The sequence below is a fragment of the Poecilia mexicana genome, unplaced genomic scaffold (genome assembly GCF_051168715.1).
Source record: "Poecilia mexicana isolate PSO_F unplaced genomic scaffold, ASM5116871v1 scaffold_8, whole genome shotgun sequence".
NCBI classification, from domain to species: domain Eukaryota; kingdom Metazoa; phylum Chordata; class Actinopteri; order Cyprinodontiformes; family Poeciliidae; genus Poecilia; species Poecilia mexicana.
Window position 1 is genome coordinate 15,976,739 of NW_028263377.1, and position 12,615 is coordinate 15,989,353.

The following is a 12,615-nucleotide window of genomic DNA, read 5'->3' on the forward strand; positions in this document are numbered from 1 at the left end:
CTGCAGAGTGTCTGGGTTCCACTCTGCAGGGTGCGAGCCAGGGTGGCTTTAGTTTGAATATGACCAAATTAAATGTACCAGTAAATTATGACCTTTGCTATTCGGCTCAAAACTGAAGCATAAAAAAGTGACTGCACTACTGCAGACAAGACAAGAAATGAGCAGAAGCTAAAGTTTTACATCTCAACCAGCCCTGAACACCAACTGGCCATTCAAAAATCACAAAGAAAATCCAATTGGTGAACACACCTTAATACAACACTCTTTGGTGTAGATGCTGTCACTCAGAGAAGAACAAGATGTCTATTTTTAGTGCCAGTGAGGTGTTATAAGGATGTCAAATATATGTTTAAAAAGCTTCTTAAAAAGAAACTATGTTCTTCGACTAGCTGTTCAGTGATTCATTTTGGCTGGGAGAGAACAAGATTATCAGATAACAGGAAGGCTAAACGAAGTAAAGCTCCTGTTTTCTCCATCTGAGCTTTCAACCTCGGTTTGTTTTGAAGAATGCCTGACTGAGAAATCAAACAATCGACATTATCAAGGGAAAACACACAGACAGCTCTGTTTTAGTAATGTTAATCGTTCACACCTCATGCTAACAAAAATGTCAACTCTAATTTTTGGATTTTTTTTTTTTAACATTAGTAAATGTTTATTATTGTAATTTTTTACTCACCCTGGCAGGACTTGCCAGCCTGGCAGTGAGTCATGTGGTTGAGTACGTTCTTCATGGTGCGGCAGTGAGGCAGCGTACAGGCCCTCACTTCTCCGTTGGCCTGTTCCCGCCGTTGGCACTTGTGTGCGTGGAGCAGCAGGACCAGCTGCTGCTGAATGAGTTTTCGTTTCTCGGGGTCGGCAGTCGGCCCTCCAGATACACCGCCGGCCCCCGGGACCATGCCCATCGATGCTACCTGCTGCTGCATCTGGGCCTGCGAAGGCGTGCAGACACACATGGTTATTATATTACTCCATTGTCAAATGTTGCTCATTTCAAACTTTAAAAGTGTGTAAAAAGAAAATGATGTGCATAATAAAACGCAAAAATTAAAACTTGAGGTTTGGCATTAGCAGTTTAACGAGAGAAGCAGTTAAAAAAAAAAAAAAAAAGATCAAAAAAAGCATAGAAACTGAAGAAACATCTAAGGAGCAAAGGCAAGCAGCAACAACAAAAATAAACTGGAAGTCTGATGTAGGAATGCTCATCCCTAGAAATTGAGGAAATGACCTTTAATGCCAGAAAAAGTCAGAATTAAAAATCACCAAATGTTCTGTTCTCTTCATATTTAAATGTCTCTCAGTTAAACTGGTGGTATGAAATGAACCAAAGAAGTGAACTATTGAGGTTTTTACACCCCAATTTTAACAACAGCTGAATGCAGACATTGTGAAGTTTAAGCTGTCGAGCAAAAAGAGGATTACCACTTAGCCACACTTAAATCAATTAACAGTGGTCATTTTAGTCTTAGTTTTGCTTCATCAGTTGGCAAAACCAACAGAGTTGCATAAATCCTGCATTTTGTTTTGAGTGTTATTAAAACCTACAGTTTATATTTTAAAGAAATTATGAAGTAAAGCATATATTAACAAAATAAAACCAACACTGAACTGTATTTTTTTTTTCCCTACAGCATTGAAGGATGACTTCAAATACGCAAATCAGACAACAGGCAGCAGGTCATGCAGGGGCTAAAACACTCACCATGTTTGGCACATTCCCAGCTCCCTTTAAGTCAGCAGGGAATGGGGGCAGGTTGTTAGAAAGGGCCGTCTTGTTCTGGAGTTGTTGGGCATTGACCCCCGCTGTCCCCATCTGCTGCACCCCGGCCTGGCCATACTGCTGGCCGAACGGAGCTCCTGACATCACCATCTACAGAGAGCAAACAGGACAATGGCTGGTCACAGGCCGAGTCTCAGCATATCGCAGTTTCTCCGTTCCTGCCCAAACATCCGACTGGTTAAAATCAGGGAGCTTGGCTGGCTTTCTCTCACAACAAAATAGCACTTCTTAAAAAAATAAAAATAAAAAGATTTTTGGATGGTTAAATTTACCCAAACTGCCAAATTTGGGCCATGTGCAACTAAGTAGAAGTAAGTAAACCTATCGTCCATGACGGACCATGACATTTCTGTTCCGTCTTGGACGAATGCAATTACGAATTTCTGAACTCTGATATTCTTTCAGTTTCACTTATGTCATCGTCTAGTAAGAAACATACGCAATTGTGTAACTAATTAAATGGTGGAAACTTAAGGGGAGTTGGGATTTGTACTGATAGAAGTGAATCCACTCTCCCAACATCATTTCAAAAGAACAGCTGTGGTAATATTATCTACCAAAAACAACTGTAAGATACCAACCATATTAAGGATAAGGTGTCAATGGTCATTTTTGTGTTTTTCACTAAAAGGCCATAATGCAGGTGGCTCACTATTGAAAAATTATTTCAACTTACTAAAACCTGAATAAATTATCTTCAGCTATGGCTGGATGTTATTAGGAAAACATTTAGATAATTTCATTTAGAGTGCAATGATGATGCTGACTGCACTTAACCCACACTGACTTATCTTAGGTCCCGTCCACACAGGAATGTTTTTTTCCTAACAGGATCTCGGTTTCAAAAGTACCCATGTCGACACGGAAACACGGAGATCGTCCCAAAACGCAACTTTCAATCCCCCAGTAGCGCGAAGAGACATGTACATAAAGTCTCAACACAATGTTGGCAGTAAACGCAATAAGAAAACAAGAATGCCAAAGGTGCAGAGCATCCCATCAAAAATACTTCTGAGCATTTCTCCTACCGTCACCCCAAAAAGATCCAAGGTTCAAAGTTATAACATATATCTAAAATATGTAAATAATGCCAGATGATCACATCATGAGCTATTTCTGTCCCTAAGTGGTCGCTCCTCTACTTTCCGCTCGCTATTATGAAATTACGAATTTTATAAAAGATGGATGAAAGGGTTAGATCATGCAGATCATGTGCTTGTGTGCTGGTGAATACACACAAACAGAAAACATGTTGCAGAAACTTGCAAACCGAGCAAGCATATCTGTGTCTTTTCAAACCAGCTCAGTTTCATTTTGAGGGAAGCGCTTCCTTTCCTACCTGAGAGGAGCAAGTCTCAGGTACAAACATATAATATAGCCCAAATGCTTCACGCCCTGCTCCTGACAAACAGCAAAAATACAGTCATCATCACTGAATAAAAGGTTTTGACCTGGCTTGGCTGTCGGAGGGGAAATGCTCCCTCTGGCAGTATAAGACTGAGCTTCGTAAGGAAATATGTACATGAGAGAGTGAGCGAAAGGTACAGTAGACAAAGACTGAAAAGCGCAGAGAGACAGAAACAGGCAAAAGATGAGATAAAGACAGAAGTATGAAGATAGATAAAACTATAGACACGAAGAGAAACGTATAAATACATTAGAGGAAGACAAATTCTCAAATTTGATGTATTCAAGACGTATGTAGACATATTCAAGACGTGTTCAAGTACTTCTTCAGTAGCTGTTAAATATATTTAGTTTGTATTAACGGCTGCTACCTGGATTCCATCAAACAATTGCTCTACAAAGTGATTGCTGCTATGAAAAGAAAACAATGAAAAAATTACCTGTCTAGGTAATTTTTGTCTTTGCAGAACCCCCCCGGCCTTAAGACAAAAGTCCCTAGGGGAAACACTGTTCTTTCACAAAATCCAACATAAAGCCTATTTTGAAGTGTCATAATATGTTTGGTACACACAAAAGATAGCAGCCTAGCAAAGGGGGAATTTCCCAATTCTAATTCAAAACAGAAGCTTAATATACAACCATGTGTTTTGTTTTGTTTTTTGGTATCAAATTCATTCTTCTCAACGGGCATTAAAATATGGTCAACAAACTGAAATTGTTTTAATTTTCTAAATGCAGCAATAATGTGAAGTAATGCGTTTTCATTTTTCAAAATCAAACATTTACATATATTTCCTCAACATATGACGGATAAAACTGGGACCAAATCAACAGTTTTCTGTCCAAAAGTCACATTCTGGCAGAATGCTAATGGTCCCTGTCAAATACACATATACTCAATAATCTTTTAAGTTCTTGACAATGTCTGGAGATTTTGCGACATTATTTCCCCTTTATGTTTTTAGATGGAAAACACCCACACAACACGGTGCTGCCACCCCCATACTTCACAGTAAGAATGGTGCTCTCAGGCTTTGAAGCATTTTCTCTTTTTCCTCAGAATGTAGCAATGGCCATTATGGTGTAAAAATTCTAATTTAGTTTCATCAGACCTCAGGACATGTCCGTAAAAATTTAACTCTCTCTGTGTGCACATTTGTAATCTGTAATCTGTCTTTTTAAGATGCTTTTTGACTTGGTTTAATCTTAAACTGGACTCTTTTGACTGTGGCTGATGATGTTTCTGGAGCTGATATGCAAATTTTGTTGCTCTCTGACACATGCAACCCTCCCAGAAAAGTAGGATGGTTGGATATTCTCACACAGATGAACATGGCACCTTCAGTCATCTGGAAAGTTTATCCAAATATTAAGGAGAATCATGATAACTTGGCTGATTTCTTGAAATACGCAGTTTTTCCTAAATTTCACTTGAAGTAGTCAACATTTTGAAGAAAGTAAGAATTCTCAAAAACTAATAATATTTGGCATTTAATAAAAAAAACATGTAGGGCAGAGAAAAAAAATTATTTTATACAATTTATGTGAATACCTGGTTTCTTTACAAGGAGCATCACATTTCATAGGAATGGGTATGTATATTGCATCATTTATTGGTCTTTAGAAATCTATCCTGCAACAATGGGGTCCAACTTCAACTGACTGATCCAAAACAGATACGTTTTTCAGATTCATTTTGTTTAAAGTTTGATAATATAAGTTTATCAATAAATGCACTTACATTTAACAATTTGCAACAATTGTGCACTGCAAAATTCTAATGTTAATGTTGACAGAGGAGGTTTATTAACAGATAACTTATTCTGGTTTTACTTCAAAACATAAAACACTTCGATATATTAGAATATTACGATAAAAATCATTATCACCATCCCTTGTACTATAGTGGAGTACTTACATTTTGTGGTATATTTTGTCTGCATTAGCACTAGAATGGTTCACAAAACAACTCTTATGTATTTTAAAGTTACTGTTTCATTTCTATTTAATATGAGGAATAAAAGCTCTTAGCTGAGAGATTTGTTGAGCAGAGCCTCCATGAAAATTAACTTGTGTTGCTAACATTTTTAAATGCAACACAGGTAAAGACATGCTGAGCATCTTTACTTGTTGGCAGGATGTTCAGCATTTTTCTTTCTCAATTAAGCTTTTCTATAATTAGTTGCTCCCAATGTAAGGATTATGTATGTCCTTCAATAACTGGACCACTGTAAGAAAACTAGAGGCACATGGAGCTCAAATCTATGGGAGGAAAACAGTCAAAAAGAACAGAAGTGGACTAGTACTTATATTTTTAAGAAATTAATTAATCCAACAAATTTAATAGACGTTCCCGGCATAAAGCGGTTTGCTGCCGGTCCCGACTTTCTTCTTCTGCCGTGGCTTAAGCAGCCCGACAGAGCAAGCCCTGCCCAGTCTAAAGAAAAACGGTACGTGACACACACAGAGAAAGACCAGCTTGCACAACAAATGAGCACTGCACCGCTGCCTGCCTGCCTGCCCCTCCCCCTCCCCTGCACATAAAACCCACAGATGCTTGTCTGCCTCTCATTCACACATCTAGCCTCTCCTACCAATGGCTTCTCCCACTTGATGAACTGCCTTTATCAGGGGATTGTCGGCCGGGGCAAGAGGAAGGCAACGCAGCAACGGAAAGCCTCCAGTGCCTCCCCTCCCTCAGCTTGTGAGCCTCGTTTCTTCAAGTGTTGTTAATAATCTCTTACAATGCGTATAAAACTTTGCATGTTCATTGTCCTCAAGTGTTTGGAACTTCCTAATCAAGTTCTTATATTTAAGATAAACATTTGCCTCCAGGGAAGGACAGATCAAATGGACAACTAAAAGTGATGAACAATAAAATTTGATATTTGACACATCGGTCTTGGACCTTTTCAAACATTCAAAATGGCTTCTGTTTACTCAGATTTTTTTTAAATTTCTACTAAAATTGTTTGCATAAAGAAAAGAGAGAAAACGACAGTCTTTTTAATTTCAAACAGAAGCCAAGAACACAGGCTGCACAATTTTCTTTAGACATTTTTGACACTTTTACGCAATCTGCCAAGTAAATCAAGACGATGCTTTGGTCTCGTGCCATTTGCAGCAGTTTTTAGTTGTTCCACAGTCCTTCCATTTTCAGATTACAGACTGGCTCTGTGAGATGTTCTGACCTTGTTTAAACTTTCTCCCTCACCTGTCTGCTGTGTGTTTTGGTCTTTCAGGATGGAGATTCTTCACTAAAGATCTCCAATAATCACTTTTGAGGCCTTCCCATAACAGTTGCGTTTAGACTTTAAGCTGTGCAGATGTGACTTCGATTTAATTATTTAACTAGAAAATTGTAGGCGTAGCTGGTCGCATGGGATTTCATTTAGGGGCATCATATTAAAGGGACGATGAATGCAAATGCATGTCCAACGTTTTAGATTTTTATTTGATGCACTGTGTAACTTTCCTCTCACTTCGCTCTGCCCCAACTAATTTTGATAAGACGGCGTACAAAACAGCATCAAATCAATGAATTTCTGAAGCACATAGTGAAAAATTAACTTGCATACGTCTGCACAGGAAAGGAGGGGCTTGTTTCATGTGGTGACGTCTGCTGTAACAATGTCAGCGAGAGCTAGCCTGTTGGTTTTAATCTTGGCTTCCTTTCAAACCACAAAGCCCTGTATCTCTCAGACAAGCGGAGGAACAATTTCTCGCATTGAGCACTTCAAAGTGCTTGAAACTGTAGATATTCGGAGACAATAAAACCAGCAGAGCACAATACAAACCGCTGCTCATTCAAAGATCGCAATGCACGAATGCCAAGCAACGGGTTTTCAGCGACATTTTCACAGCTTGATCCAATTTCATATTGCCAAGATGTGAAGAAGGCCGCAATTAACAGATTGATTGTAAGATTGAATGTTAGACAAAAACAAAATATAAATGCAAGATTACAATGTAGAACAGGAAAGGTCTAACATATGAACGGTTGTTGAATGACACAAATCCATCTCAATAAATGATTTAGTTTCAAAACAAAAAAGATCAGTTTTAATGCGGGTTGTAACTTCAGGCCCACGCACAGACTGCTGACTTGACTGTTTTCTAGCAGACAGGCACCGACATCCTCCACAAGGAGGCTGAGCCAGAAAGGTCATAGTTAAAGAAGCTGACTGTTCATGATATGCTGTATATAAACTTAATAATGGAAAGCTTGGTAGAAGAAAAAAGTGTGGTGAATACAAAAATAGCTATTTTAAATGCATTATAAGAGTATTGGTGTTCATTAGTTGTAAATCAATCATGAAAATGAACAGAAATGCTAAAAGACAGCACTGGGGTTTGTGATGAATCTATTTAATGAGTTTTTCTTTTTAAATTAATCAAAAAATGTGCTCATATTTTGTCAGACAAATTCTATTTTTTTTTTTTTTTTTAAACTCACCTTATTCATGTTTCCAGCTTGTTGGGCATTCATGGTGTGCGGTGCACCCATCTGAGGTCCTCCTTGGGTCAGAGTCTCTGCCAGCACACTTCCTCCAACACCAGGTCCAGCGCCTCCTTGTGTCCCCTGCATTGCTTGGCCTTGGTACTGCATGCCAGGCCCAGGTCTCCCTCGGCCTGCTGGTCCCATCGCACCATTCATGACCTGTCCCACTTGGCCCATAACGCCATGACCCTGACCACTGTTCAACATTGTCTGGTTAAAGCCCATGACTCCATTTCCTTGTCCAGTGGAAACACCTTTCTGGCCTTGGGGCGACTGGTGATTGGGCGAACCCTGGCCCAGAGGCCCTTTGCCCAGCACCGCACCCAGCTGGCTCGGCACCATACCTCCCTGTTGGGGACTGCCAGAATTGAGCGCACCCCCTAGAATAGACGAGCTTCCGGGTCGCAGGAGCTCAGAAAGTTGCTTGTGTTTGGAGGCGGCATCAGGTATAGCAGAGTTGAGACCAGGTGGCACGCCACTTGGACCACAGTTAGCAGACGGCCCGTTTCCCGACTCTCCATTGAGGATAAGCTCATCAGGAAGGTCGTTTTCCAGATCAAGCAACGACACAAGATCTAAAAAGAGACGGGAGGGAAAAGGAAAAGTTAGCCACCTCACTTCCAAGGGCTTTAGCTAAACCTTACAATAGTACCTGCTGGAGAAAGTAGCTAAATAAAACACATTACTAATGCGAACCTGTATCAAGCATTTGTAATCTGTCCTCTTACTGACCTCCCCACCAAAGGCCCAGCAGGTTGATGGAGGCTGTTTTTTTTTTGTTTGTTTGTTTTGTTTTAATGTTGGTCAAAACTATTACAGTTCATTTAAAATACGAGAGGGTACCCAGAATGACGCTGCTGCACGCGCAGATTTTGTAGTACACGATTCTGCCGCTAGTTATTTGTTCAACCACGCCTTCTCAATCAGTGTGCCAAGCGGCGTCGATGTGGAAGGTTTCTTCGACCCGTAGTGAATTTTCTTGGAAGAGCCGTTTTGTCCAGCCGTCGTTTTTCTTCATGGAGAAGTTTCATGAGCAGCGCGCGGCTGTGAAGTTTTGCTTCCTGCTCCGGGAAAAAAGCGGTTGATCATCAATTGACAATTCACCATTTTTAAAGCGGGTGAACCACGAGTAAACTTGAGCTCGACACATAGCGTCATCCTTATAAGCGGTCTTCACCATTTGAACGGTTTCCGATGCTTTTTTCCCTCGTAGTTTTGCAATGGAAAATGTTTGGTACACAAAGTTTTTGTCTCTTTACACCCCAATTTCTACATTTTCATTAATTTCTTTGTGAATATCTACCCAGTTCCTTCTACGCTAAAGCAAATTTTGGTTCATCCAAATTGACTTTTAATTAATTAATAAAACTTTAATAAAAACAGCAAAAATGTTCAAAGGAGGAGTAAACTAAATTTGACTCTTATTTATTGCTGAAAATAAATCAATTTGTTTGTATTTAGTATCAAACAAGCCCACAGAATTTATATGTTTTTTTTTAAATAAGATAAACCTACTTTTAAGTTTTTGGTGTTCAATGATTGATATTCTTTTCTTACAAAACATCTGACTACTTTATTTGTCGAATTAAAACATTGCATACTTAGTTTATTGTTGAGCAAAAAAAAAAAAAAAAAAAACATTTTTGTGATTTCCTTTCTTAAAAGTGTGATTTTTCTGGTTACTTTTTATGATTTAACCCATGTGACAAAAAGGTTGAACACCTTTACTGTACAATAAGGGCAAAACTAAATGCATTTATTGGGAATTCACAAGAATATAAAATGTGACTTTTCTTTTCAATACATAAAAGCAGCTGCCTTTCTTGACATGTTATTTTAAAATAAATAAAATTTTGGTCATTTTTAATATTAGCAGTGACGTCAAAATAGCATGTTCACATACTCTCATATTTGTGAAACTAAATGATTCAGCTGGCATTATTTGTCAGGAAGGCTTTTTTATTTGAAAGAGAGAAAAAAATCAACATGTATACATGTATCAAACAAAAACGCTATTTTCTGGGAATTAAAATCATTTTAGTAACTGTAGTGTACTCAATCGAAAACAGACTGAAAGCACATAATCGAGTGACATGTTGTGTTTGAACTAAAAGTTGCAATAGAGTGGACAGGGAAGCACAGCTTTGCAGTTGTGCAAATAAACCAACTACCAATAAAAATACTGAAGTCTAAAGCCCAAATCACGTGGCAATGCCAAGGTCCTTCCTGTGTAGGTGTGTGCGCGCTTTTGTATGCAAGCCAATAAAAAACAACCACACCCCAACACACACCTTATTCTATGTCGCCACTGATTTATAACAAAAGAGGAATCCAACCCACTTCTTAATGACGCATTTTCACAGTAATTAGGAAAATTAGACACTTCAGTTTTCCAAAGATAAAGGCTAAAACCACATTTATAAATTTCAGTTGAGCCCAAAAGTGTGCTGAAGGAAATAAGGCACCGTTAATCAAAAGACTCAACTCGGGAACTTTGACATCATACGCTACGCAGCCGGATGGTGCTGCCATACTAACAGCCAGAAAGATAAACAAATAGACAATCTGGCATTTAATGGAGGGAGCAGTTTAAAAAAGAAAAAAGAAACAAACAAAAAGATGTTATGTTTACTGGAAGCAAAAGCCATTCCACAAAGAAACTGGGGCTGCTTCTAATGAGAAGCTACATTGTGGTGTTTAACTTTACAGAGTAAATATTCAGGGTTTTTTTTTCACAAACAGAATTTGGCAGAAGGTGAATTAGATATGTAAATTCAGCGGGTTTTTTTTTTTTAAATTAGTTGTCATTATATGCACTCATTGCAAAGTCAACTAAACATTAAACAGTATGAGAGTAAATGTGTAACCACAAGCAAAAACTACAGTTGCTTTATGGTAATAAAAAAAAAAAAAACAAGAGTCAAAATAGAAGCATAAAAAGTATAACGGAATCTAAATTATTTTGTTAAAAACCCAAGAGCAACAAATATTGGTGCTCCCAGCGAAGATAATATTATGCGATAACAATTGAGAAGGAAAACTTAAGAGTGCGGTGACAGCAGCCGTGTTTATTTTGTCTGTCACAATGGGAATAAATGTAAATCTGTTTCAGGTAAACTTTGTTAGCCCTGAGTGACGATCAGTCAGTCCAAAATTCAGATTTTTTTCTCTTTTTTTTAATAAGTGAACACACCATATACGGTCATTTTTGAGAAATTACAATACGTGTTCTGATTAACCTTACTAGATTAAAAGTACCTTTTGAAATTCACAACCTTAAAGCAGATATTAAATATATTTTTCTATTAAATCCATATTTCTGTATTCAAAATGTTTCTTTTAATTGTTTTTTTTTATATATATATTTTTTTATATGCTCTAATTTTAAATATCCTTTTCTTTGCTGTGAAAGTTGTCACTGAGGGAAGAAGACTCCAAGTTTTCTTCCTTTCCAAGGTGTTCAAAAACTACATTGGAGAAAGCCTAAAATGTTGGCTTTTCGTTCATGTTGAAACTCTAAAACACACAGCTTGAATTCAACAAAGAGAACAGCTTACAGTACATTTAAATACAACAGGTTTACTCATTTTTGTTTATACATGAAATCTCAGTAAAAACTGAAGGGCTGCCTTCTGCAAATGAACAACAGGCTGCTGTTGACATTTGCTAATGTTTAGTCTGCCAATTGTTTGTACAAGAACATTTTGAAATGTTGACTAAGGAATAATTTTGTTGTTTTAAATTAATTAGCAGGTAAGTTTAACAACTCTGCTTTAAATTCTAACAATGGCCATTTCACTCCATTGTTCTTTTTCTTGAGATTTTGGCCTTTTCATACAATTGTTTTGGATATGAGAAGGACATTAACGGGTCTTTTTTTTTATTATTATTCTGTACACACTTTTCTGATGCTTTATAGTAATTTCTTATATTCTATTTGTCGTTTATAAAATGTAAATGTTAAGTGACCGCAACAAATATCATTTGTAACCGGTCGCTGAAAATGACTTTGTTTTGGTCATAAACGCGTATATATTAGAAAGGTCAATGGGCCCAAAGGGGATCATATTCAAATTGGAAAAATAGCAATATGAACTCTTCCAGAAAATATTTTTGCAACTACGCTGGATTGTAAGATGCGAGAGGTTTTATCAGTATTAATCTCCATAACTCAGGAAAATGCTTAATTACCTAAAGAAATAAAGTCATATCTGAAGCTTTTATTCAATATGCAATTTCCTTTTCCACTGTCACTGTAGTTGACTGAGGAACAATATTATAAAAACAGAAAGTTACATTTCTAAAACAATCTATACGACAATGGAGTATTCTCAAGGTTTGTCTGTTTTCTCCATGCTTTTTTTTGTTTCCTTTGGCATCACTTCATGTGCTTCAACTTCATCTCTGAACATAAACATACAAGTTTAAAACAATGCTGAAAATTTTCAGTTTGAATGTTACCATCATTACTTTCCTATATTCTTTTAAATTTATTTAGAAATGGGAAGCAAACATTGTGGGGTTTTGGCTAAGTTATCATTTAGCCAACATTATTTCTCGTCACAATTTCTAGCGACAAGAAAGGCACCTCAAACTGAGCCAGATTTCTTAAAAATCTTTCTCATGTCTAAAGAATTAGGCTGAGCGGCACATTTTGAAATTACAAAAAATAACAGCTGTGAAATCTAAATCATTTTTGAAAGCTTGTTTGTTATGAATTGTAATTACAGGACAAGGTAATAAACCAGGTAACTGTCCTGAAGCAGCACGGTAAGTTTTTACTGCTAATCTTAGATTCGTATTAATCTTAGATTTTACACGCTGATTGTTCAAAAAGAAGCAAAGTGTAACCTCAAAGATCAAAATCAAAACCTCTAAAAGTAACACAACTGAGCTGAAAAACGGTCACTGTCCACTGACTGAGCAA

At 37.6% G+C, this 12,615-nt stretch overlaps 1 protein-coding gene across 4 annotated transcripts in view; it reads right to left on the reverse strand.

The window, feature by feature from the left end:
• crebbpb (CREB binding lysine acetyltransferase b) overlaps nt 1-12,615 on the reverse strand; it is a 36,995-nt gene that overhangs the window by 17,386 nt on the left and 6,994 nt on the right. For all 4 annotated transcript variants that reach the window (XM_014983620.2, XM_014983615.2, XM_014983619.2 and 1 more), the window contains exons 2-4: nt 7,644-8,263; nt 1,703-1,870; nt 680-932 (exon numbers count right to left, since the gene is read on the reverse strand). In XM_014983620.2, the coding sequence (XP_014839106.2) occupies nt 680-932; nt 1,703-1,870; nt 7,644-8,263 (1,041 nt within the window). The remainder of the gene's footprint in view (nt 1-679; nt 933-1,702; nt 1,871-7,643; nt 8,264-12,615) is intronic.